The sequence below is a fragment of the Channa argus genome, chromosome 8 (genome assembly GCF_033026475.1).
Source record: "Channa argus isolate prfri chromosome 8, Channa argus male v1.0, whole genome shotgun sequence".
Classification (NCBI taxonomy): Eukaryota; Metazoa; Chordata; class Actinopteri; order Anabantiformes; family Channidae; genus Channa; species Channa argus.
Window position 1 is genome coordinate 24,202,543 of NC_090204.1, and position 27,526 is coordinate 24,230,068.

Below are 27,526 nucleotides of genomic sequence, written 5' to 3' on the forward strand. Positions count from 1 at the left end.
TACAATCCACAATATAAACAAAAATAGAGGACACACTGTTTGGCTTATAAATATCTGGGCCCATATTGTTCTCCAATATCAGAAACAATTAGTGAATTACTTAAAAAACACAAAAACAAATCATGCAATAAACTATAAACATGACCAATCTATGGTTCTAGGATCAAATTTTGGTTGTCTTGTGCCCATTTCTGGGCTCTGGCAGATATTCCTTAGTCCAAAGTTTCCAAAAGAAGTCTGCCATATTCTGGACTTGTCTCCATGTACGATGGGCATAAAGATCATCTTTCAGGAAAATTCCCGGAGGCAGAGATGGTTCGGTTTTTAAGAGAAAAATGTGATTTGGTGTCGATGCCTCCAAGTCATTTGGATCATTGGAAGTTGTAGTTCCAAAGTTTTTTGACGGCTTCCACTTCACAGAGTAATGTCTGCAGACCCTCTTCATCCAAACGTTGATCTTTCAATGAGTATTTTCCTAATGGAACAGATTAAACATCCACTTGATGCCATGCTGGATCAGCATATTTTCTATTTTTGACATGTTCCATTGTTTTAGAGACCTTTTGAGCTCTCGCTCAGTCCAAAATAAGTTTGTTCCATTGTCTGAACGTATTTCCAAAACCTTGACCTCTTTTTGTAATGAAGTATCGAAGAGCATTAATAAACGAGTCCGTGTCCAGTGATGCTGCCACCTCTATGTGGACAGCTCGGGCAGCCAGACATGTAAATATGACACCACATCTTTTTGCAGTTGTTCTTCCTTGGACCAAAGCAATCAGCTCCTGCTCTGGTACATATTGGTGAGACTGTTGAGGTCTCCTGAATCACTGAAACCCTATTAGCTGCAAATGTGCGAAACCTTGACGTGTCATTGATGCTGTATTTCAGCACTGCTGCACTAGCAGTCCAATATATGGAGTCCTCCTTAGCCTTGTGTCCACACGTACTGCCAGGGGACGATTGTTTGACATGTCTTTTAATGGAAGATTAATGCAGTACTGTCTGTTAACCCGTTTGGTGTCACTCAGACAGGAACTATGGCAAGATGCCCTCAGTGTTCCCCCCAGTATCCAAATGTTGATTACGTCAACTGTTCACAAATCAGCTGATCACTGTCTGTTCTTCCCCATCCACAGACTGCCTTTCCTCAACGGTTTTCTTTTCCTCGGGAGAGAGCAGGAGTCCACAATATGTCCAGCCTGCACACTTTTCATGTTTGCTCAGTTGAGACTGGAATCAAAGGGTGTTGGTGGAGGAACAGTAAACTCTTTTCTTTCGGCTTCATTATTTCGAGGCCTGTGCACATAAACTGGCTGCACTTCAGGAGCCAGGTCGAGCAGGTTCTGCGTGGTTCCACAAAATGCCACATTTATCCGGAATGATTAGTTTTGTTATTTATAACTTTACTTTGGGCAATTTTTCCACACACAAATGCTGCTTTCAGGTCTGTCGTTGCAGTCAGCAGTCAGGGATGTACAGTAGTCATTAGGCCTCTGGACCAGACCCTCTGACTTGACTCCTATTGGAAAACAACCAAAATAAGAAAAATGTAACTGAGAAGGCAAACGAGAAGAAAGTAACTTTAAACAACGTGGCTGCTTTCTAAGGGCTGATTGTCTTTAGGTCTGGGGGTCCTGTGGACAGCTGAGGGACCCTGAGCCGCTTCTCTCATAATCTGTGTGTGTGCACCGATGAAGACGAGGTCAAAACTCCAGGACTCCCATCACAGGAAGTGTTGCCGTGTTGATGTCACTTTTTAAATCAGCTGACGAAGCAACGGGAGCAGCTGCTGGTTCCCCGTGTTCCACCTTTTATCTGGAAAGAATTTATTTGCTGAAAAAACGATGAACTATCTTGGACCGATTGACGCTGTAGCTCCTTAAATGGGAGCTGCGGACATTGTAAAAGACGAACTTTTGCGCAAACATTCCTTCAGAAAATTTGGCCACGGATTCAGAGATGTGCGACACAAATACAAAACGTTTGCGTGAGGACTTTGTGTGTTGGATGTGTGTGTGTCCAAAGAGCTGTGGGTTAATTCCTGTTGCATCACATCATCGCAGCCTCGGTGATCACATCGGTTCCCGCGCAGGACGTGGGCGTGGAGGCGTCTGAAGGCTGGTGTGAGGACTGAGTCCAGACTTGACTTACCCCAGGATCTACTCCCAAGCTTTGGGATCATAACGGCCACTGCTCCTAAATCAGACACTCGGACTGAAACGGTCATTGTCAGACTTCGTGTGTCTCCGTAATCGTGTAATTTAATGTGTCTATTTTTGGTCATTATTTTTTTTTCATGTCTATGTTGGTTTGTTTAAGTGCCCACGTGCTCACGTTTCATCTCTGTGCATTTCTGCCACCTTTTGTGCACATTTGTGTCTGTTTTCTGTCTCATTTTGAGGATTTCATTTTCATATGTCTTTGCACCTTGAAACTCTTTTAGCAGAACAAATATTTACAGTCAGTCCACAGACATTCAGATCTCGGGGCCTTGTGGTTCCTCTGGCTGAGCGTCAGTGAATGACACAGTGTTCAGAGGAGGGGGAGGAGGCGTTTCCTCCTCCCTGCGTCCTCCCTCTCTCCCTTCTTCACTGCCGCAGACCTCTGTGACGCTGTTTGCACCTGAGGACTGAGCCCTACTTGTAGATCTTGTCCCGGCAGCAGCACCATGGGGAACTCCGCGTCCAGTCTGCTGGATGACAACGCGTCCAACTTCATTAAAGGTAAGAAAGCGAGAACGCGCGCTGGAGCGGCGCGGCGAGGACGCACCGCGTTCATCGCGTTTGTGTTGATTCAAAGGGGACTTTTCTAACTCCGCGTTGTTGTGAAGCTTCGTGTCCAACTGCTATCGAATGGTAGAAATCGGCCAATCGACCCGAGAAGCGCATTGTTCGAGTGCGCGTCAGAGGAGATCGGTGTCATTTGTCGTCTTCTCACGTGTTTCACACTCCGCTCAAACGGAAAACGGTGTTTTTTACTTCAGCATGTGTGGAGAAAGGTCATTGGTACATTAATGCTGCCCAGAAACCAGTCGGGCTGGTTCCTGAATCTTTCCACAGAGAGAGTCTCCGAGATTTACGTCCATGTTCCTGTGTGGAGTCTGTCTGACAGAGTAGAGACTCGGGAGGGGATTTAGTGCTTCTTTCAGCGTTTACAGCTCCCCGATGTGCGGGAAACAATCTGCTCACTCTGGACTTTCCAGTCCTACATGGGGAAAGGGAAAAACAAACGGAGAAAGGAAAAATTCCACGTTGTTAAGACCTGTTTGGGTTTCGACTGTGACCGTGTGTGGATGTGCAGACAGGCAATTAGCAGGTGTAGGTGCCAACAGGTGTCACCGAACAGGATGCTGCTCAACGAAGTCCCGCATCACTCATGAAGATCTGAGCAGAAAGTTGCTCGTTAGGCAAAATGATGCTGCTAGGACGTCATTCTCTGCATCTGTGCAAATAAGACGCAGCAGGAGGTCGTTTGGGGACAGGGCTGAAAGAAAACGTCAGTCAGAGTGTTGCAGTGTGTGTTCGTCGTGTTATCCAGGAGCAGCTGAAGCTCTGTGCAGACTGGTTAGGTGACAGTGTCTGAGCAGCTGCTAAAATCACCTGTGCAATGATTGAAAATTCATCCTCGTCCTCATCCTCTGTGTCCTCGGCAGGTACTGGACAGAATAAGAATCAGGCTCTGGCCTCAACTGTTCACGTGATCCCGATCAACGGATGTGTTCGGTGATAAACAGTTTAAGGACGTTTTCTCTGTAGTGGCTTTGTGTAGGAGTAAGAAGGGAGAAGTTATTAGAAGTGTCAGCGTGATTATGAATTAGGATTTTTCATTTGTGGAAACTTGATGCAGAATAAGTGGAAAGTCTCTTTTTTCCCTTCCTCTTCTTTCCAAAGTTTTGGTTTTATCCAGATTTGACAAAAAACAAAACAAAACACACCTCTGAACAGTTTATGTCCGACTTCACCTCAGCTCTCACTTCCTGATGGTGTTTCCATGTGATGTGTTCAGGTGCCCCCCTGACTAAAACCTTAGATGGACCCTCGGTGACCCCGTGGTGTTCAGCTGAGCGTCGGCTTCGATCTGGCACTGGAGGACTAAAATTGTCCCCCTGATCTGGAGCTGATAGAGCGTGGCTGCTAAAATAAATGTGGCCAGTTTTCGACTCGAGAATCACCTCATTGTCAAGACTGGCTCCACATCGACCCTCAGACGTGGAGCAGCAAACTCTGCCTGTTCTGCCACAAACAGATGCTAAAAGCAACAAGGAGGTGACTGTTCTCGCGTTTAGTGTCTGTCAGTCTGCAGCCTCAGGGTTCAGCTACTGCAGCAGATCAGAATGTGGAGGTTGGGTCTTTAGCATCAAATCTTGATTTCTGTGGATGGATCACAGGAATCTGACTGTAAACCAAACAGTGGGAGCAGAGCAGCTTTCAGATTCTTGGTTAATTAGTTTTTGTTTTTTTTTTATTCCTGCAGCTTGTCTGTGCTTTCGTGTTTGCCCCATCACTTTTTCCTGGCTGCCATTGAGCAGAGGGCTACACTCAGAAGTCGGGGCGGTTGGCAGAGCAGTGACACTTTAGATCAATTCCTCACGATGTGAAATGTTCCTGCTCAGTCTCTCTGTGTGTCTGTGTGACAGGGTGGAGACGGGTGTGTTGACTGTTTGCTGGTGGTTTACTGGGCTGGGCTGGTGCATTAAATGATCCTGCTTCAGTAAATATGACGAATGAGTTGACAGTGGTCCAGTTCTGGTGGAGGCTGATCTGATGCTGTGAATCCGTTTTTTTTTTTTTCTGATTGATGTTGTTTGTCCCGGTTGTGTTCGGGCTGTTCAGTGTTGGAAAATGTTTCTTCATTTCCAACTGCAGTTTGACATTTTCACACAGTTGTTCAATTGCTTGTGTCTGATCGTCCTCTGCAGCACCGTGCTGCCCGTCGTCCTTTTGTGTTGCTGCAAAAACTTGGTGGAAGAGTAGATGCACAACAAAGATCCGTGGATGCTCCAGTAATTTAATGTTTTTGTTTTTCAGTGAAGTCGGTTCATATTTCCATATTTTTAGCTGGTGTTTAGCTGATTGCTGTACAGTCACAGGGTTGTGAAGAAAATATCATCTCTGACTTGAAATACTTTATAATGAGGTTCTGGAGGGTGTTCAGCACTAATTGCTTCCACATGTGTGAGGAGTTTTATGGCGTCTCAGAGGATGTTTTTCCAGATAGAAACCTCCACATTGTGAGTGAGGATGTGAAACAGTGGTAAATACTCCAAACCCCAGGTAGAGCGGTTATTCACAGGAGCGATGAAGGTTTGAACGTTTATTTGTCAGAGCAGAAACGTTGATTGTCCACATCTGGCACAGCTGTGCTCCATGTTTATGGTTCACATATTTCATCCAAGAGGCTCAGCATGGAGCACCGTCTGCTCTGTGGAGTGTCTGCATTACTCAACAGTTGAATAGTTTCCTTCAGAGCGCCGCTCATCTCGCCGCGGCCACTCGGTGAGTCACGGACGCGCGCCGGGCACCACCAAGCACCAGTGGTGCGTTGGGAGTCTTTTCCCTGTGCTCCTCCCTCTGTGGCTGTGGTCAGGTCTCCGGTTCCCGACTGGTCCAAATGGAAATCCTGATGCTGTTACAGTCTCTTTGTAGCCGTCTCCTACGTTGTGGTCGTGGTTACATCCTGTGTGCTGGTGCATGGACACATCACAGGAAATGAAAACCCAGCTAATTGTGCATGTGTAGTAGTTGTGTTAATGCACACTGATGACCACATCCGGTGACTGTAAAATGCTGTTTCCTGGCTGTGACTCTGTAGTGGTCGTTAGGACAGTGTCCACATCATGATACAGATCCTAATTGGGCACAGGTTGTGTAAACACACGTGGAAAGACTTAATTCTTATTATATTTTCAATGACACCATTGATATAAATGAGGCCACGTGTTTGCACCTGCCAACCAAACCTCTGTTTCTCCACCGTGGGAACTGGGCTCTGTCTACCAGGGGCTGATGTAGAAATTAGTTTTATGTCGTGGTCACACTGGGGCACACAGTCAATACAGCGGCACGTTTGGAAAAAAGGTTTAGAAATAATAAACTGTGTATTAAGAGGCCGATGGTGTGTATTCGGTGTCAGAAATGTTAAATATGGAACTTGTTTATCATTTAAACTCCGACAAGCACCAAAGCATCTTTGCACATACACAATGTTTAGTCGCCGCCAGATGTTTCACCGCTGCTGATTTGACCTGATGCCGTTGGAGGTTGTGAGGGGTGAGCTGGTGTTTTCAGTGTGATGGAAGTGCAGAGAAGAAATGCAGATTTAAGTCATTACATCATCAGTTAGGACTGCACATAACTCACCTGTGTGTTCAAATATTCCCCACAGCAAAAGTACTGGTGGCTGCAGCAGCTGCAGAGACTCTGCTGTTCACGGCCTTTGTTTTTGCTGTCAGCGTGCCATTCTTCATGCTGTGTCACTCTGCCTCCAGCTGCCATTACACAATTGCTCAGACATCCAGAGGAGCTGAGAAACTGAGAGACTTTCCCCCCGTTTAGAGCTGAAGCCACAGCTCTGCACAAAGAGAGGAAGCTCTCTGCTGGAAACCCACCTGGTGTTTACCCAGACTGAGGCCCACGAAACAATGTGAGAGCAGCAAAACGTGCTGCCATGCAAACAACGTTTCGCCACGAGGCCACGAGTGTGTAACGGTATGTCTGTATGAGTCAGACTCAGCCAGATTTGCTGAGCTTCTGTGGGCCGTGTGCAGAGCTGGAGTCAGGATGTGGTTCGTGCAACTTTGCGTGAAGACAGGAAGCAGGGAAACAGCCTGAAGGATCCAGGATAAGTTTGGCTTCAGTTTGGAACTTAGAAACATGCTCATCCACTTTATGTGAACAGAAATGGATGATGTGCACATGTCATACTTCTTATAGCTGAGGATCAGGTCCAGAGTGATCGGTAATGGACAAAAGCTTAGTTTTAGTTCAAAATCTATGGTTTAAAAAGAAACACAAGTGGTTCAGGCTTCCAGCTGAAATTCATTTGTGTGTGTGTGTGTGTGTGTGTGTGTGTGTGTGTAGGCTGCTGTGACTGTGAAGGAATTTGGAGATGTCAAGGATAAATTCAGAAGTGGGTGTGAAGACCTCGACTTCATCTTGGTATGATGTTTGCGCGAGTGTCAAACAGGCTCTGCAGCTCGTAAGAGTCGCTGAAAGGCGGAGCGATCGTTGTTTTACAGCCAGTGGCATCAGATGGCGACGGTCGGCCGTGAGTGCAGCTCGTTATTGAAGCGCGCGAGACGTTTTCTCCCTGTGTTTTGTAACAACACTGCATTAAATTAGAGAAAGCTCAGACATTTCTCACGTGCTGAAAAACGAGATATGTTCTGCTTCACGGCAAAAAGTGAAAGAGTTCAGAATTTTTCATACAGATTTAGAATCTGAACTCTCTGACATGAAATGCTTCCTGAGGACGTCTCCAATGTTTGTTTTTAATAAATGAGACCCTCTTTAAACTCAGCAAGAGTCTGATGAGGTTCATCAGGTTCAGATGTTTTCCTCTGTGTCACAGTAATCCTGTGGGGGTTGTGAGCTGCTAATTCAGCACATTTTTAATGTAAACAGAGTGAAACTAAGCCGGGCTCCAACTAAAACCTGGAGCAAGATTATCCCCCAAGTACACCTGAGACAACCGTCCATTGGTGTTTGGTGACTGGAGCTGAAGTTTTGCACCTGAAGACGAGTTTAGAGCCTCACAGAGCTGCTGGCACGGCTGCAAACTCACTGCAGCTGCGGTGTACAAACCTTGTGGGGACATTAGACGTTTTCTGTTGATGGACCCATCGATCAACCCGGTGAATCTGTGAGACTCGGGTGATACAGTGCATTAATTTAGTTTTGAATGTGCGTGAGAGTCGCCCTCCGACGGCCTGATGAGGACAAACAACCTGAGGAATAAGTCACGTTGCGCTGGACATAGCTGCAGAACTCCAGCACCTGTCCACCTGTCCCCGTCCTGTCTCTTCTCTGGAGGCTCCTTATGCACATTTGTGCACATTGCAGCGTTGGGTAACGTGTGGGATGCTTTTTTTGGTGGGTGCTGACATGAGGTGCATTTTCTGCTGTGACTGATTCAGTGGAAACCTTGAACCATTGAGTCGACGTCAGCACATACTTGTAACTTTAGTCAGACAATGAGAGACAAAGTCTTTGTTTCATACCAAATGATGTCAGTCACAAGCCCTTTTCCATGTCATGTTGACCCTGCTTTGAGGCGGCTTTGGTTACATGTTGGAAAACCACTGCCGCTTTTAAAACAATCATGGTGGATCGACTGAGCAATCATAAGCTTACTTTTGCACTTTTACAACATAAAAAAAGCCCAAACTCTCAGTAGTTATGGTCACGGATTCAGTTTCCTGTAAGCAACATGCAGCAATAATCCCAATCTTTTCCAGAAGGTGCACACAAGGTGCCAGATTGTCCATCTTTGTGTTGGTTGAGCTAAAAGTCGCACCCTGGTCTCATTTGAATATTGTTTATTCCTGTAACTAGGCCAAGGACGTGTTGTTTTCCTGCCTGTCTGAGAACTTATCAACAGATTTCATTAATATTTGACGGAGAGCTCTGATCCAGGGTGAAATGAGAGGGACCGTGTGTGTGAACAGATTCAGGTGTGAGTTCAGCAGAAGCTGAAATGTTTCCCACCACAGTGCATGTGGGCGCAGCTCCAGTGAGGACTGTTCTGTTGAAAAGATAACGTGATGAAACCTGAATGGGTGTAAAGACTTGGCTGTGACGTTTGCTTAAGCTGGAAGAGCAGGTCTCTCCAGTGAAACGGGGGCTCGTGGTGAAGCTGCACACAGCCGTCCTTCATAGTTCACATACCAGCATACAGTATGTTTCATCTAAAGAAAATGCTGGCGTGTGTTCAGGCATCTTGTTGTAAAACTCTCATGCTAATATGTCAGAGCTGTAATCAATAGGCCACCAGCTGGTGTTTAGGTGGAGCAAACTAACAGATGCTGACTTACGTCTTGGAGCTGGGACGTCAGCCTCTGTTTGCATGACTGAATATATTCGGCATCTACAAAATCAAGTCCTTCACCCAAACTCGGCAGGATGCTAACATTTTTATTGAAGTGATCATTTGCAGCCGCGTCTAACCTGGCAGGGGAGCAACTAACTAGGGACTCAAGGACACACAAATGTTTTTTATGTTTATGTTGCTCTATGAGCTGGCAGCTTTAGCCAAGCAGCAGCTTTTATCGTATTAATTGACTGTCAGCACATGTTAACATGTCATCCACATCACTTTCAGTGTTTCCAGGCCAGAACGCCCCCGTTCAAAGGATTAGAATGATAGATGTTCACACATCTGACTCTGACAGAAACTGAGTGTAAAGTGACAGTAGAGCATGAGCCTAACCAGAGTCTGTGGTTAAGGTCACTGCCTGGACCACAGACGGACTCTGCTCACGCTGCTGTATGAGGACGGGACTGTGTGCTGCAGTCGCTTTCCTGGCACTTTGTCTTTATACGATGCCTCAGTTCAGCAGATAAATGGGCACATGGCTCATCAACAGTGATGCTGAATAATGAGACCTGTCTCTGAAAAGTAAGAAAACTGAAGCGTACGTTCAGCATAAGCCAGACAGTGAGTGGGTTTCTGCTGCTGTTGTTGTGCTGCTGACTTATTGCTTCCTCCTCTCATTTGACGCATAGCACTCATTTCTGAGCTGTTGTGATGGATTAGTCCTTATTAAAACCATTGTGGACAATGTCGTAAATCAGCACGTTGAACTGTGACATCTAATGTTTGCTTCGCTGTGATGAAGCTTCTTCCATATTTTCCAATTCCAGATGCGAGTGCTGCTCCTCTTCTTTCATATTAATCTGTCTTTTTATTGTTTTTGCAATGCAGCTAGAAGAATCTTCACAAGAACACATGGAAAAGCTTATTAGAGCATCTGTGCTTTCACTTGCTGAAGGACGTCAGTTTGTCTGATTATGTATTTTCCCCTCTGGCCACTTCTCTGTGTTTACATAAGCTCTTATTGTGAAAAGAGAAGCCATCAGACAAAAGCACCATCGGCAGCCAAATCCACTGGGAGCAGATGAACTCACAGGAGCGTTCATTGAAGGAGCTCCTCCTCCTTCATCCCGAGTTGGTGTCAAACAGCTGGAGTAGAGCAGACAGAGCCAGCTGACACTTATTTCTGCAGAGCTCCTTTCAAAGTCGGAGCAGAAGAATAAAACTGTTTGTCTGAAAGAAGAAACCTGCTGCATTAATGAGCCTCCTGAGTGAATCGTGGCTCCAGCGTCACCGGGAAAAAAGCTTGACCTTAACCCTGACTGGATGCTGCCGTGCACAAGTAGGACACCAGCTCCACAGACAGTGTTACAGCGAATCGCATGGAGATGTTGGCGTCTTACCTTCTAAAATCAGGCCTTGGAAAAGGCCCTCGACTGGGAGCAGGATGTCCACTCTGATTGGCTGATCATTGAGGGAAAGGGAGACGAGAGCAGGATTAACCTGTGCGAGGATCCTCTGCCTTACTTTCACCTCAAAACCACAATCCCTTAAAATACTCCAAATACTCTTAATTAATACTTTATTCCTTTAAATCACACAAAGTACAGTTTTCAAACACTGCTTAAGTAGTAACAAGCTGTTTAAAGGACTTATTTATGTATTTATTTTTAATTTAGTGTATTTGCTCCTTAAACTCTAAACAGATGTCTTGTATGGACTTCTATTAATTTACAGGTTCAATTAGGGTCAACTAACAAATTAATGTCCTAATTGATTATTAGAAGGTGTCTAAAGATCTTTTATCTTTTTTAGTGAATTCTTCCTACTTTAATATCACCCATCTAATTAAAACATTGTAATGGAATGTTGATTAAAACATCAAGGATTTCAACTTAGAACTTTTAAATGTCCTTCAAGTAATCACCTTAAAAACACTAAAAACAGCCTTAAGTCATGTAAAAGTCATGTAAGACTTAATGTACGACATTTATCATTTCAAATATCCACTGTCCAAACATGTTCAATATGTTAACTCATCACATTTCTGTAGTAATTAAGGTATTTTTCTCACACAGACCTGTAAAAGAGACATTTAGTCGTAAAGAAACTAATGAAGTTGACCCTCGTTTATACCTGCTCACACTGTTGTTTGTCTGTACTGTGGGATTTAAGGCTGTTTTTCTTTTTTAAATCTACTAATTAAACGTCTGTTACTGTCCACGTGATGGGTCTTTGGGAAATTTTAAAGGTGACTCTTCTTCTGTGCCTGTGGTGTGTAACTGAGCTACAAACCACATGTGTTTTCATTTCTCGACTTGAAACGCTTCAACCTCAGGATCTGTTTCCATGGGGATCTGACAGCGGCATCAACTCTACCATTAGCATCAGCTGAACCCAGAGCAGAAACGGACACGTTCATTCATCAGGTGTAGGACGTGTCAGTGGGACTGAATATCTACAGACTCTTACAGGTTGTTTAACGCTGCTAAACACTTGCTAAATGTTTTCCTTCTTCTCTCTTGAGGACGAGATGGGGTTTGACGAAATGACACAAAATGGGAGAAAATGAGTGACTGTGCGCCGAGGTTTGTTTTGTTTTGCTAAGAAACTGAATTTCTTTGGAAAAACCCTCCAGGAACCTGATCTGGTTTAGTAAGAACAGAGAGAAATCTGAGGGGACTTTCTTTCCTCCCCATAAAATCATGTTAATGTTCTTCCAGCAGTTGCACGCTGACAAACCACAGGAGCCACTGAAGAGAGAGGAAGGGGATCTGGTGGATGGTCTGTAGTGGGAGGAGGGGCCTTGGGGACTTGGACTGAGACACTGAGTCTGATTGGACGCTACGGAGACGACAGTAAGAGCCTGAGTGACCTGATTACAGCAGAATGCAGCGATCGCCTCTGGTGCAGGGTGATATCATCTGGTGTTTGTTATCCAGCCTGGAGGAAGACTTTTCCTCTGTGCTGTGACACACCAGAGATGGAAAATGAGCGTAGCAGTGAGCTCAGATTGGGTTTTTGGAGCACTCTGTTGTGTGGGAAGCTTTTGACTAAATTCTAAATGCGTCCAAAAAGTTCTGACCAGTGTCATGTGGCTTCTTTTCAAACAGATCGTATTTTAGTCTTTTTGTTTCAGATGAATGTTTTCCAGCACAGATAATTTGAATGTTCTCTGTTGTATTGCACTTAATGCTGATTATTGTATTGATAATTATCAGGCCTAACTATTAGGCACAGGTGCACCACCCAAAGGTGTTCGGGGGCTGCTGCTCGTCGCCTGCACAACGTCCCAGATCAAAATGACACAAATAAGCAAAAGATACAGTAAACGAACACAAAACGATTCAAAATGACGACAAACCTCTGCAGACTGACAGAAGTGATGCACAGAAGCCACAAAGCCACAAAAGATGCCAACAAACAGACCGAAGGGACATCGTCCACATAACTTCTATTGAAGGTTTCAGTCTGCATGGTCCCAAGACCACAGCTTTGGTTGGACTTTATAGATAGTGAGTCTGGTGTTTTCGTGCTTCAGTGTCCGGCCTGCAGGGGCAGAGGGAGCAGACCCTCCCAGAACACACTGCAGTCTTTCCCTTCATTCACAGTCCCTGTTAGGTTCTGTGGTGTTTAGGATTAGACTCTGAGCATCATGTTACAGTGACACTACTAACCCCCCTCAGCCACATTTCTCCCATTACATCCCACTCAGTTCCCCTAAATGTGGCCTATGTGGACGTTTGTGCCGGCTGGTTGTAGTCGTATGACGCGTGTTTTCCCGTCACGGTAGAGCCGAGCTGTTGACAGGTGGAGCTGCTCGTTGATGACAGGGTCCTGGGTTCTCTCCTCTTCGTTACAGAGCTCCGTCCTGTTGGGTTTGCTTCATTTAAGGCTGATTCTCACTCGTTTCATGCAGTTGTTCTGTCTTCAGCTTTCAGCATCCACTGATTTGATGTGTCAGTCAACTTGTGACAGAGCTTTCATTTGGACACGCTTTAGTATTGACATCTGCAGAAATTGAATCCTTAAAAAATCGAAACGAAGAACTGATCGTTCAGGTCTGTGGTTTGTCCGTTGGGCCCTGGATCTGTCCAGGTCCCTGCAGTATTCAGCCCCAGTAACAGATGTTTTCAGCGTGATGCATTTCTTTTCTCTCTGTGTGTTTGTGCAGCTCAGGCCGAGGCCGACCTACAGGAGTTCAGCACGTACTTCAGGAAGCAGTTCTCCGTGGCTCGGTTCTCTCAGGTCCAAGATGATCTGGAGCAGCACAAAGAGAAGATCACACAGCTGCTCCAGCAGAGGGTACGAGTCCTGATAGTCCAACTGCTCCCTGAGAAAATGTGCTTTAATGAATCACAGGTTTGGTAACAGGCTGGACCACAAAATCTGCAGCAATCAGCTCTTTTGCAGGTGTGAACAACATGTGCTGGAGCCGGAGTGAGATGCTCCACGTGTCACTGCAGCCACATCACAAACGCAGATTTTCTCAAAAATGCACTTAACAGTTTAATAACAGCTTTTTGTGTGAACCCGACTGCCCCAAATCTACAGAATATGATCAAATTTTTACTCAAGTGCCTGAAAATGTAATAATTTAATCCACAAGCCAAATGTCTCGCCACTCTGGTGAATCCTTGTATTACACTCATTGAACGTCTCAGCATTGACCGGTCTTCTCTTACATCATCAGAACAGGAACTTGAAAAGCAATAATGAATGACCAGCTCTTTGTGAGCACGTTTGGAATAGCTGTGTTCACTAAACGTGTCGCGTTGGTTGTGCAGGAAGCTCCTGAGGAGGCTGTGCTGCTTTATGAAGGGGACGTCTTTTACTTTGACGACAGCAGGAAGTGGAAGGAGAGGTACGTGGTGGTGAGAGCCAACTACTCCCTGGAGTGTCACGACAGCCTGCAGGTGAGCTCGAGCGTCGAGGGACAAACACGCACTCCCACACAACAGGAGGGTTTCTGCTGTTGTCCTCTCACCCTCCGTCTTCCGTCCTCTTTTTTGTTTTGTTTTTTTTCCAGAGTTTTGTTAAAGGGCTTCCTCCGCGCTACAAGCTGCTGCCCACAGGGGGCACGGTCCTGACCACAGAGGCCTCGTACATGGACATGGTGGACAAGTGTTTCCCCGATGATGCCAGTGAGTAGAAGACTTCACATTACAGCTGAGCAACAACAGAGTCGAAACATTTCAGTAAAAATCTAAACATGATGTCAAAGGATTTTTAGGTTTTTAGGGTTTAACCTCATAGATTACAAGTAATTTAGCATTTTTCCAGCATTTTATTACACAAAAAACTACTGTACTAAAATCTGTCTGTTATTACAGACACATTACACATATCACACGTCCATATCTTATTACAAAATATTACTGTGTATTATAATTATTACTATTATCTTGTTATTGAAGGGTTACCACTGCTTATCACTACCTAAATGTTACAGACCTATTATCTTATTACTGTATTATCTTTTTTAATGACCCGAGAACTAAAAAAACATCCCACCGTTATATATTTCAGAATGCTACACCTGTTACCTCATTATCATTCAAACTTTATTAATGAGATTTTTCTCTCATTACCTTATTACTATATTACCCTAAATAAAGGTTTGAAACAAATACTGAGTTATACTGTAAAGTGCTAAGTATCTGCTAAAAATGTGACAAAGATGAGCAAACAGCAACCGCGTTTAAGTGACCGGGGTAAATAAGCAGGATACAGCACCTGGGCCTAATTTTATTGAAGCCAGCTCACAGATTTATACTGTATAGTGACAGAAAATGGTGTGTGTGTGTGTGTGTGTGGGGGGGGGGGAGATAGAGAAACCTCATTTAACTATGAAGCCATTTGCCTCCATGTGGCTTATTTTCAACTCTGTTACCATGTTACTTTTATGACCTTGTTTTCCTCATAGTTGTAGATTAACCGTTTTCTCAACGGGAAGTTTATCTTTGCAAAACGTGGCTGTGCAGCCAGGATCCAACAATGCAGACAAAGTCATTACTGTGTCGCCCTTTTTTGCCTTCACTGGGACTTTGGCAAGAATTCCCTCAGTGTCCAAGTGCTGATTACGTCTGGGGATCACTGCCTGTTCATCACCGTGTGTTTTCACTGTGTTCTGGTCCTTGAGCAAATCTGGCAGTTTACTCTCTCCTCACAAAGTTTCAGGCACCTGAAGCACAAGTCTTTGCTGTGGAGGAAGTCTAGCTTATCATTATGAAGAGAATTCTGGACTTTTTTACACTCGCATCCTTTTGAACATTTACATTACACATTTGTCATTGCATTTCCACAACTGGTCAGGAAAAGAGCAAATGAGTTGAGTGCTTCACTATCATCAGCCTTAATTGTTGGCCAACTTAAAGCCTCATCCCTGTTGCTTGGCTTGAGGCATGAAAGATTTCTTGCTTGCGTTGTACCTCACTTGCTCTGGATAAAAGCCTCAACTATTGGCTAAATGTGAACGTAGGCTACAGAGATCTTCTATTCATCCCCAAAATGCTCCTTTAAAAGGCTCTTGGCTTTTTTTTTTTTTTTGGTACCCATGCTGGGTTGCCCACTTGTAAACTGCTCTAAAAACTAGAGTCTAAAAAAAAGTTAGGAATATTTTGAGGAGGTAGAGTAGACGACCCTTGATGTTTAACTCGAAATTCAGTAATGTGGCTCTGGCACTGTGTTACCGTGGCTAACGGCACTTTTGAGAACCCCAGTGGCCTGTTTCTGCCTCTGCATTCCCACTGGACTTGGTACTGAAATACCTTATATTAGGCCTTTATATTTATATAAGGCAGAGCCTTTTATATTTCTGCAAGATCTTAAGTTGAGCATCACAAGCAGCAAGAGCACCTTTCACCTCCAGCTCTTTTTAAAGCGTGTTTTAGCCCCAATGCTTCAGCCTTAGTTAATGAAGTTGCCCTTTCTAGTTCAAACTCAAGGCGTATTGTTGAAGCTGAGGATGCTACAGAGCGCAGAGGACGTGTTTTGGATTTTCTGGATGTTCCAGAGGACGCACTGTTTTCAGGACTCACACCGTCACTCGCCTCTTTAATCCAATGACCAACATCGTCACAAAATTCTCTGAAGGATTTTGCCCTTGGCTCAAACCAGCATTGCTGATCACTCTTTATTTCCTCTTCAGATTTAAGCTTGTGGAGTCGTCACAAAACTCCCCAAACAGTTGGTTGAACTCAGTCATCACTGTTTGGTTTCCAGCAGCTCCATCATCATCATCCATTAAACTAAGTATCTTGTTCTTTTTTACCTTCTGCTGACCTGATTTGGCCTTTCTTGCGTTTATCCGACCTTGCAAAGGATTCTCCATGGCCTTAAGACTTGGCTTTGTCTCTGGTTTTTCCTCTAGTTTCTATATTATTCACACCCAATGTTAATCCATGTGTTTAGTCCATGTGGAGACTGTGTAGTGTGTGAAAATGAATTATATCGACAGGATGTTTGAGTTAGAATCTGATATAAACTGACCCCAATATACAAACTGATTATTTAGATTAACCCAGAGGTGCTTCCCCTCAAAGACTGTAGTGTTTGCATGTTGCTCAGACTCTACAATTACCTTCCCATGTCAGAGCCCCATTTAAAAAAAAATAAAAAAATAAAATTGACTTCTCATGATCAGCCCTTAAACCCAAAAGTCATTTTAAAAATCTCAAATCCTCTTCCCTGCATCTGATATGTCCCAACATGACCACAGCCAGTGCAGCCTGATCATCCGTGGAGCAGTTTGGTTCGTTGGTGTGTGTGATGAAGATTACATCCTGACAGGCTTATGGAGGCTTATTGAAACAAAATGTCATAGCAGGCGTGTGAAAAACAATCCACTGAGTAAACAGCTGCTTCCAGAAGTGTCATTTAAATGTTTGCACACAAACATGTGCACAAAGATCACTGTGAACCGAATGAGACATCTACACACCCCTTTTTTTCTTTATGCTTTATCTGTGTGACTTCCTTCATACTAACAAGTATGATGAAGGAAGTCATGCAGACTTCAATTATAACATAAAAGAAGAAGTTTTGCTCAGTAACGCTAAAAGCAGCTCGGGGGGGAAACGATGAACTGAAGGAGTCGTCCTTCTCTTTACCTTTTATCATGTTCAGGACTTTAGTCTGGATTTGTTTTGCCTGAGCCTTATTTAAATAATGAAAATGCCACATTCAGGGGAATTAACAATGTTTAATCCTACCCACCACTGTCTACGTGGTCAGCTGTAGAACTGGTTTCCTCTGTAAATGGAAGCAGGTTTGAACAGGCGCCGGGCCAGACTGTTGAGTTTCCCACAAAGAGAAGTGGTGTGATTAGCACCATGACACAGTCCCTTCACACCACCACAAACACCAGATAAACATACTGTCAACATGCTCGATCCTTTTTACTTTCAGGAGCCATTTTCTCATGATGGGACTGAGTAAATGTACATTTCCATTTAGTCCTTTAGCAGACGCCTTTATCCAAAGCGACTTCCAAGTGAGGTACAAGGCAAAAATCTAAGTCAAGGAGAGAACATCCAAGCAAAGTGCTATCAGAGAAGTTTTTTTTTTTTTTTAATAGACTTAAGTGCATAGGCAGCTGCCTAATTGGCCTGTTAACAGGGCTCCACAAATCAAGGTTAACTAAAGTTTTATCAGCATTTCAGTTCATCCAGATTTCACTTTGAACCAAAGTACTAAACTCTCAAATGGATCAACTGCTGCTCGTGAGATTCATGTATGAGCTTGTTAAACGGTTTGTCACATTATATTTGTGTTTCAGATGTGAAGGAGGACTATGGTCCCCCTCTGTCTGGGCTGCCAGGTGAGTATCCGGTCTACCTGTATCTGCCCTACAGGAGCGACTCTTACTTCTGCTTCAAACAAGAGGACAAACAGGCCACCTTCCTGTCCATCCTGTCGGACTGCATCAGACACCAGAACCAAGGTACAAGTTTGAAATCCTCACACTGATAAAACCTACAGAAAAAAATCTGTAGTAGTTCTGCAACTTCAAAAAAAAAAGGTTCACTTTTTTCCCCCTTTGACTCAGTATTATGGGAAATCTTGGATATTAACTTTTTAAAATGCTGCCATTATGTTTCCTGAGCGGCAACTAATTAACACATTTTCATCATAATCACGTCTGACCAACAGTCAAAAGCCCCTAAATGAGTTCTCAGAAGTCTGTCAAAGCTTTCGAGAAGGTGTGAACTATGCATTTTTGGCATTTGCACTCACTGAAAAGACCTGGCTGCCCGAGGAAGGGCTGCCACGGTCATGCACAGTGAGGGTCAACAGGGTCTGTGCAGGCATGACTGACTGTATGAGTCATATCTGACTACAGCCCCTGGAATTCATGAGTGAGGGAGCTGCAAACTTTTCCATCCAACAAACGTTGGTTGTACAGCATCACCTAAATCCGTTTGGACAGTTGCTGTGGCAACAATCACTACACCGTTTCTGATCATTAATAATGTCAATGCCACCACTGAACAAAGCTGAACGTGTTGATGATGTAACACGTTGTAATTCAGCTGATAATGTTGCGTTGCTGTGCTTCATCGAAGCGAACACGCTGGCGTCTGGTGACGTGACATCGTGTTGGCAGTTTATTTGTTAATACCTTGTCTCCCCACATGTCTTCCCTCTCTGTCAGACTTCCTAAAGAAGATTACGTGTGAGGTGCAGGCGTTTCTCAAAGCCATCCAGCTCTACAGACAGGACAAGGGCAAATACGAGGCCTGGGACATGCTGATAGGAAGTGATGTCAGGGTACGTCACCATCTTTAAACTCACACAACAAACCCAGTATAAGTTTAAGTTTAGATAGTATACAACAAAACAATTCCAATTCAACCAAGTCTTTTCTGCTAATACGGCCTACGATCTGTACTGCCCCTGAATGCCTCACAGCAGAGCTGCAGGTGACAGCTCGCTAATGCTACTGTAGTGTTACTGTCTTACACTAAAACTTAGCAGAAAGACAAAATAAGACCAAAAGAACAAAAACAGACTGAGGAAACTCTCAGAATGTCCAGGAGAGGTAGAATTTCAAAAGCTAAAAACTGTACAAGGCCTGATTTTCTGTGCACGAGTGAGTGCGCTGCTCTTCAACCTGATGAAAACCTTCAAGTGACAAACACTTTACTGCAAAATGCACCTTGAGAACCACTGAAAAGCAATGACGACAGAACAGTGTATTCTTACTGGAACAAGTTGCAACAACTATTTTGACAAATTTTACTTGATCCCGCAGTGTTAATGCTAAACCAAGCCAACATGCATCGCAGTTTTTGCTGCAATCACACATTTTAGTTTGCAACAAGACCAAAACAGCTCTACAAATCCTGTAGGGACTGATGATGCAGGTTCAAAGTTCCTAGATGTTCAAGAAATCCATGTGGAATAAAGAGCAGATCTGACTGTGATGTGAACCCAGCCCATTTCCTGTAAACAGAAACCGTGCGTTTTCCTCACACGAGCTGATATTTATTTAAAAACAGAATATGTGGTGAGGACTTTCAATTCAACTTTATTTATATAGCACCTATTTACAACAAAGTCAAGATTATCAAGATGTATAGAGAAAACCCAACAATCCCCCCTTGAACAAGCCCTAAGCAACAGTGCAGAGGAAAAACTCCATTTAACGGAAGAAACCTTACAGCTGTGGTACATATCCAGTTTCTAAACGTAGATTGATATCTAATACGAACGTATCTATTAAGGGTAAAGCTTCATGAGCAGTCTAGTCAGAATAGGGTCTAACAGACAGGTTGTTAATTTAGATCAGGTAATATTCGAAGTTAGCTCTGGTTAATTCTTTATTTAGGAATAAAATTGTAGCTATTACAGAAAGTCATGAAGTCATTGCTGCTCAGAGTTAAGGGAAAACTGGGCTCAACAGAACTATGGCTCTTAGTCAGAATGAAAAGAAACCGGGGTTGTCACATTGATGATGAATAATGTGTTGTTCTGGCATCACATTTTCCAGGCCACGCGTGAATCTTCTAAATTTCTGGAACTCCACTTCCCTTTCTAACTTTCGTGACGCCTGCTTTCAGTTGCAAGTTCTGGTTTACTGCCTTCTTTTTCAGAGGGGCACTATTGAGGTTCCAGGGTGTGAGTGAAAAGGTGAGTGGGTTTATTTAGTCAGGAAATCTCAATGTGGACAAGATCTCTTCTGCTAGAGAACCTCAGTGACGAGTCAGCAGTTCATGTAAAAAATGAAAGTGGCTCCTGATGATAAGCTTGAGAGAAAACTGCACCGCTGTGTTTGTTTTTCTATCAGAGGCACCGTTTCCTTTTATGATGTAATATCAGTACATTATACTTAATCCATGATTAAAGCTCAGTGTGTGTGTAGTTAATTAGTGAAAGCAACTGCTGCATAATGATGATGGCTTCACCTGTGTGACACAATTAGTGAGATCATGTTCATTCTCAGGACTAACAGTAATTAGGTGGTGTTTGTACCCGTTAATGGCTAACGAGGGTCATCACGCATAATAAATGCATATTCATTTTCTGTGCGCACACTTCTGCTGTAATTTAACCTGAATTTTTAATATTCATAGTTGTAGTTATTAATTTAGATCACATACGCTGTAGTTTGGAAACGAGACAGAAAAACGGTTCCACTTTATTTACTGCAGACGATGCGTTTTCATGATGGAACAATGATTCAGTCACATCTGTGCCCTTCACTCAGTTTGCTCTATTCAATGGGCAGCAGCAGAATAAATGGAGCATTTAACCGAGAATCTTTTATTTGCTCTTTTCCTCCTCCTCCTCCTCCTCCACCTTCCTTCTGCTTTGTCACTGTGGTTCCTGCTCTGTTCCCTTTAAACCAGCAGCAGGAATGAAAGCATAATGCTCCATTGTGCTGTTGTTCATTCACAAGCGTGTTTGTTCAAAATTAGCCAGAGGTGAAAGGAAGTTTGAGTTAATGTAGAAAACCTTCCCTGGGGTCACAGCGCACAAACACACATACCAGTCAGTTTTAGACATTTCCTGTTGTTTCTGCTTTCAGCGTGTTGGTCACTCACTGACTTGTGTGTTCACATTTTTTAGTTGCATATTTAATTAAACGCCACCGATCTACTAAGCTGCAGCATCCACCCAGAGCCCAGGGCTGTAGCTAAGGTTTTAGAAAAACCCTGCGTTAACGAGTGCATTTTTGTGTGGTTTGACTTAGAAAAATGACTGTGAAACAGGTTCTTGCTTTTTGCAGCCAGACGGTGTCTAAAGCTCTTAGTGAACGGCAACGGAAAAATGCTTGGATGCAAAGAAAGCAGATGCCTCAGTAAAGTCAGTTATACGCAGATGAATCTCCTCATTGTTCATATGAACTTGGACTGTCTGTCTGTGACCCTCAGGGACCCTAAATTAATTGGAAATGAATTAAATGTATGTATATTTAGGTGGAAGCCCAGTTTCAAAATGCAGTAACTCCAGTTGACTTATTGGACAAAAAACAATGAATGAATAATCATGTCAGTCCTGTTTGTTTGTAGGTGATGGCTAACCTGCTGATGGAGCAGCTGCTGCCATCGCTGGAGAAGGACCTGCTGCCCCGTCTCAAAGCCAAGAAGGCAGAGAGGAAGAGGGTTTGGTTTGCTGTGAGTCAAACTGCTGGAATTTTCCACACACACTCTGACCTCAGATCATGCTGATGTTAATGGCTTTTCATTTTCAATCTGGAATTTTAAGAGCTGAACACCGAGAACAATCACTTGAGTTAGGGGGGGCTTTTTATTTCTGGTTGTGACTAATGCATGATTGCACTCAGACCGTTGAGGCAGCATACATCCTGGTCCAGGAGCACCAGTTAGAGGGACTGTCTGCATTGAAGGAGGAATGTCGGACGTCAGTCCAGCAGCAGGAGGTGCTCATGCACTCTGACCTGGACCAGATTCTCAACTCCAGGCGGCAGCTGGAGGAAAAAATCAGAGGTAATTATTATTCTTCTGTTCTGTTTCTTGCTAATATTCTCTGTGGTTAATGTGAATGAACCTGCCTCGGCTTTCTTCCTTCAAGCATGAGCTGAAAAAGGTTTGCGTTTCCTTCTGCAGCCAAAGTGTCTGAGCCGGCAGAGAAGCTGTGCTCTGAGTCTGTCCAGCCGTACCTGGGCTCAGTCTTGGATGAACTGATGGAGCCAATCAGCTCTGGTTTTGAGGACGGGCGACAGCTGAGTGAGAACATGATGGAGCAGGTGTGTCAGCACTTCCTGGTGGGAGGAGAGTACGACAAAGTCCAAAAGGTTTGTTCGTCTTTGGATTCACTGTAAATAGAAAGGCTGCAACTCTGCCACTCCGTTGTACAACAGAGCTGAACTGATGAGTTGTCCAGAACAACAAATGATGCCAGTGGATGTTATTACAGATTTACTGCTATACATTTTTATGAAACATAACTGCAGTGGAGAAATTGCCATCATCAAAAAAGGTTTTTTATAAAAACTATATTGCAGGACTATAAAATCTGCAACTCCACACGTATTTGGGGAAAAAAGTTGTATCTAGATGTGTCTGATTCGGTATTTGCCTCAAAATCTGTTGGAATCGGTTTTAAAACCCTAAAGTTGACCTTTCACCTACAGCTGTTTCCTCCAAGTACTTTCTGATCACAAAAGGCTTTAACGTCTCATGTAGCAAATAGTTTTCTATATTTAAAGCCGGTGTGAAGCTGGACTTCAGAATCTATAAAACGAATCCATCCTATTGCTTCAACAAGTGAGTTAATCCGACATGTGGGATGGAGGCTAAGAATCAGGCAGCAGAGCAGTTTGGGAGGATTCGCCTGCAGATGCTAATGCTAACAACGTAGCACAAATTGCAATACTAATTATGTTTGTGTACTTCAAATAACTGAAAACAACCTCTCCACTGTTTTTTTACAACTCCTAGTGGACATTTTAGAGCAATTGTTGTGCTACAAATATTTGCATAGATGCTGTCACCTATTGGAGGAACTGAACATTAAACATAATTTTACACCGACCTGTGTTTGAAATCAAACCTAATTTAAGAAAAGGAAGTAATTTCACAACTTATGGGAACCCTGTCACTGTTCTCACAGGCTCTTGCTGACATGGCAAGACCAAACCTGTTGAACTGCTACCAAAAGATTGGCTCCCTCCAGGAGAAGTTGCAGCACCTGCAGGAGAGATTTGGTTTCTGTAATGTCACAGGAGTCGTCCACAGCGCTCAGATCGACCTCCAGCAGGTACAGCTGCTCTCTCACTCAGCCCCTGAACATGAGTTCAACCTAGGCCCTAAGACTAAGCCTGAACCTTCACACACAGTCTCCTCCTTCAGCGAAGCTCCCGTGTCTCTGCTCATAGGTGCTGGGGGGGATTTTCTGACTCATTCCTTTGACAGCTACACACTCGTGACTGTAACCTGTTAGTACAATCATGACATTGACTCAGCATTTCAGTGCTTAAACTATTTGAGGGATGTTGATACCTGACACTAAAGTGATGGGTTTCCATTATTAAACTGCACACTGGTCTGACCTCTTGCTCTCTGTCTGTTTCAGCTGATGGAGAACGCAGCGTATACGTTTGAGCAGCTGCTGCACAAAGCAGTCCAGGACCACCCTGACAACGCAGGCCCCGCTATACAGAAGGCCAAACACAGAGTGCTCAAGGTCAGATTGCTGCTCATAGCGTGCAGAAACAAATGTGCCGATGCTGCAATGAAGTTTTAGTCAACAGTTTTTAAAAGGCCACAGAGATCATTCTGGAATCCTGTACATTTCTGACCTTTATTACAGAATTATGGAAGCCCACTTAGAGGTTGGGTTATTTGGTATCATAAGCTGTTCTTCACTAACATTACACACTAACTCTAGGAAAAAAAATTAAATCTCACGTACCACACATAGGATATATGAAGTATGATAACAGTCATGATTTGTCCTGGTGGAGGAAAGTTGTACCCCAGTCAGCCTCAACATTCATACCACCTTTAATGTTGTGGCTGATCAATGGATGATACGTCCAACTATAGTAATCAGATGGATATATCCTTTTGGTAAATACTACCATTTACAGCATTCTTGTAAATGTCTCACACCAAATTCCCCATTTGATGGACTGTGTTGCCATCGCGCCTGTAAAAGTGAGTATGCAACACCCAGCAAGGGCTTAGTGGTGGGGACAACTTCACTGAGAAGATTTTGAGCTGGTTATGAATGTTTTCATAGCTGAGACGGATGAGCTCTATATCAAAATGTTAAGAGTAAGAGCCAGGTAAAAAAAATAAATAAATCTAGTGATGATGAACTGACCTTTGACTTGTTATCTCCGGTGTTTTGCAGCAATATGATTATGACAGCAGCACAGTGAGGAAGAGAATCTTCCAGGATGCTCTGGTGTCCATCACTCTGCCCTTCATAAAGAAGAACCTTGCTCCCATCTGCAAATCTGTGAGTGTCTCTCACAAACACACACTGTATGCATGTAAATAGCATTTATAATTCCTGCATACACAAGGTAGTGTTTCATAAGTACTGTGCCTCCAAGTGAAATTATGCACAAATGCAATACACCCAAAATGCAAAATGACAGAATTTAACTCCTAACACTCTAACAATTACATTTAGAAACCATATTTACCACTGTCAGTGACTTCTGGATGGGACAACTTGATTTCTGCTTGTAGTTCTGAAGATGTTTTACCTCATGTAAATGGCTTCATCAGTTCATTTCAGACCTGATGCATTAACAATTATTGTTTTAGTAATTAAAGCTTGCTTCAAAAACATGCTGGAAATAGATTTAACTTCTGATCAAATCTGAAAAATAATAAAAAATCAGACTCCTGCAGGTATTTGTCAGGGGAAAAATTCCCAGGGAATACTGTACAGGGATCTCAGTTCCTGGTATTCAACTAAACTAGCCACTACTGACCCATCTGTCTTTGCTCCTCTGTGCAGGAGCTTCAGGGTCTGGAACAGTTCATCTATGCCGATTACTCCAACTTCATCCATGTGGAAAACGTTTATGAGAGCGTCCTACTGCAAATTCTTGACAAAGAGGTCACCAAAGGTACAATAAAACACACTTTTGATGTCAAATGAGCTAAACTCGCAGGGTGAGTCATCTCTAATCCATCATTTTCACTTTGGTCCTGCAGTTATGAAGGAGGCAGCAAACCTGAAGAAGTATAACTTGTTCACAGACAGCAAAGACCTGGTCAGCCAATCTAGCCGCTCCAGCCTCTCCTCGCCCTCCCCATCCATATCCACTCCTGGCAGCCCTGCCATGCCACTTGCCTCTCCTCCTAAATCATCCTACGAGCCCCAGCCACCCTCCCCCCTTGTGGTGAACTGTCTAAAGAGGATCAGTCAGAGGGCGGATGTCAGCCAGGAGAAGGAGACATCTGCACCCAAAGCCGAAGAAGTCAACCAAAATCTGAAGACGGAAAAAGACACATCTGTTACGCTTGAGACAGGAGATACAGTCAATCTCAGTGAGACAGTTAATGTAGCAGCAACCCCAGAGACTCTGGTCCAAGAAGAAGCGATCTTTGTTGAGACAGCTGCTGAGCCTGAGATGCAGAGCACAGATGTTCTACAAGACACAGAAAAAGCAATTTCAGAAATTCCAACAGTTACAGAAAACGCAAAGACAGATGCAGAAGAAGCAGCAGCACAAACAGAAGCTCCTGATCAGACAAATGAAACCGTATCTACAACAACTGCTTCTCAGCCCGTAGCCAGCAGTGAAGGAGAGACACCTTGTGAGAGCTCAGAAGTTGAGTGTGAAGCCCCCCCTAGTGGTGAAGCACGGGCAGCCACGCCTGAAGAAGTAAGCCTGGACATGATGGAACAGAAAGAGCCAGTTACCGAGTCAGATCCTAATTCTCTGGATGTGTCGGTAGGAAGTGCATCACCCGTCTCAGATATAGAGTCCACAGAGGAAGTCAAAGTGACACAGAGCAGCGAGGATGAAGTCTCGACAGCCTCTGATGTCTTGGAGCACGAGGCCTATGCTAGTGAATTACCAGCGAGCTTAGACAAAAGCACGAGCGACCAGCAGACCGAGGCTGGGAGCGGTGATGTTGGTGCAAACTGTGGAGCAGCAGAGAGTGTGAATGTGGAGGCATCAGTGGCAGCAATGGGCAACTCAAGCTCTCCGTCTTCTCAGCCTTCAAGCCCTGCAGATCGCCCGCCGGACTGCATCAAGGAGATCCGTGACCTGGTGGTGGAGGTGATCGAGGTGGTGGAGCCGATGCAGCATTACCCCAGTGGAGAGGAATAAAGCATCATGACCAATCATTAATACATTCTTCTTTCAGCAGGACAAGGGACAAATAATGATGTTCTGCTTAGATCTGCTGAGCCAAACGAATCCCTAAATATAACTATAGCTATTTCTGACAAGAAGCAGGAAGTGACTCCTGAGAAACCTTTACAAAGCTTTCGTGAACTATAACACATGAAGTTATCCTAAATTATTTATACAATCAGTATCTATTACACAAATGATCAGTTGTGGCAGGTGTATAAAAAAAAAAAAAAAAAAAATTAAATCCATCCGTTTCATCATTGAGTTTGACAGGATTGTTTGACACTTACTATTTTTGCACCAAATTGTTTTAGAGAATGTAGATTTAGAATTTTATTAAAAGATTGTAAATAAATATCTGAAAATATATCTTGTTGTGGTTGATTAAGGATTTTAGAGACTTTAAAAGGAGCCGGCAAACATTTGAGAATACACTTAAGAGGCATGTTGAGATTGAATGAGCTCCGTTAAAAGTTCAGAAATACTTTTTTATTCAATGTTGCTTAAAGCCGTCTACAGACATTACACTAAAAATGGTGATTTTAAAGGAGTTATTACATATTTGAATAATTTCTTGGCAAACAAGCCAGTTACAATGCTACAGTTATAGTAATTATAGCTGTTAATTATCTAGTAAAGCATAATAGTTCTCTGTAATATGAAATGGCACAAAATGCTAGTGAAGTACCAGTAAAAGTACAGTACGTTTTAAAAATACACTTCAGTTCATTACTTGCATTAGTGGTAAAATGTAACACACCTTTCGCTCCTTGTTGTTACAGATAAGCTTGTTTAGGCGTAAAACTCACCCTGAAATGACAAACTAATCTTTACTTTCAGGTTTGTGAAGAAAGAAAGAAAACTGAGCACATGACTGTTGAACAGGTGATAAAAGTGAAAGCACACTGAACAGGTAAAGCTGTCTCCCCCTTCTTCTAGTCTTATTTCGTGCCAACCACAGTAACTGCTGATTCCAGTTTAGCACCTAATCCCTAAATATCAACTGCTCGTTTGAACAGACCTGAAGATGCATTTGCACCACTGCCCCAAGGTTATTTGTACTGTTTTTATATTATTAAACCACAGCTCCCGTCAAACTCACTAAAATAATTTTAGAACATTTTCCATAGACTCATTGTTGACTTTGAGGGATTTGTTTAGAGGAGACTAGTGGCTTGTGAATCTTCTTTCAGCACCTCC

The 27,526-nt window shown here is 43.6% G+C and overlaps 1 protein-coding gene across 2 annotated transcripts; it reads left to right on the forward strand.

Moving 5' to 3' along the window:
* The first annotated feature begins 2,565 nt into the window (after positions 1–2,565).
* Positions 2,566–26,695, forward strand: niban1a (niban apoptosis regulator 1a). Of its 2 annotated transcripts, XM_067513943.1 has the most exons (14): positions 2,566–2,723; positions 13,205–13,335; positions 13,818–13,946; positions 14,060–14,174; positions 17,810–17,974; positions 18,686–18,801; positions 21,546–21,650; positions 21,821–21,983; positions 22,104–22,291; positions 23,110–23,256; positions 23,572–23,682; positions 24,355–24,462; positions 24,973–25,084; positions 25,173–26,695. In XM_067513943.1, the coding sequence occupies exons 1-14, from the start codon at positions 2,669–2,671 to the stop codon at positions 26,297–26,299; spliced, it is 2,772 nt and encodes a 923-aa protein (XP_067370044.1). In that variant the 5' UTR covers positions 2,566–2,668; the 3' UTR covers positions 26,300–26,695. The 2 variants fall into 2 exon arrangements, with proteins under 2 accessions (XP_067370044.1, XP_067370046.1); XM_067513945.1 differs by lacking the exon at positions 23,110–23,256.
* Positions 26,696–27,526: the final 831 nt, after the last annotated feature.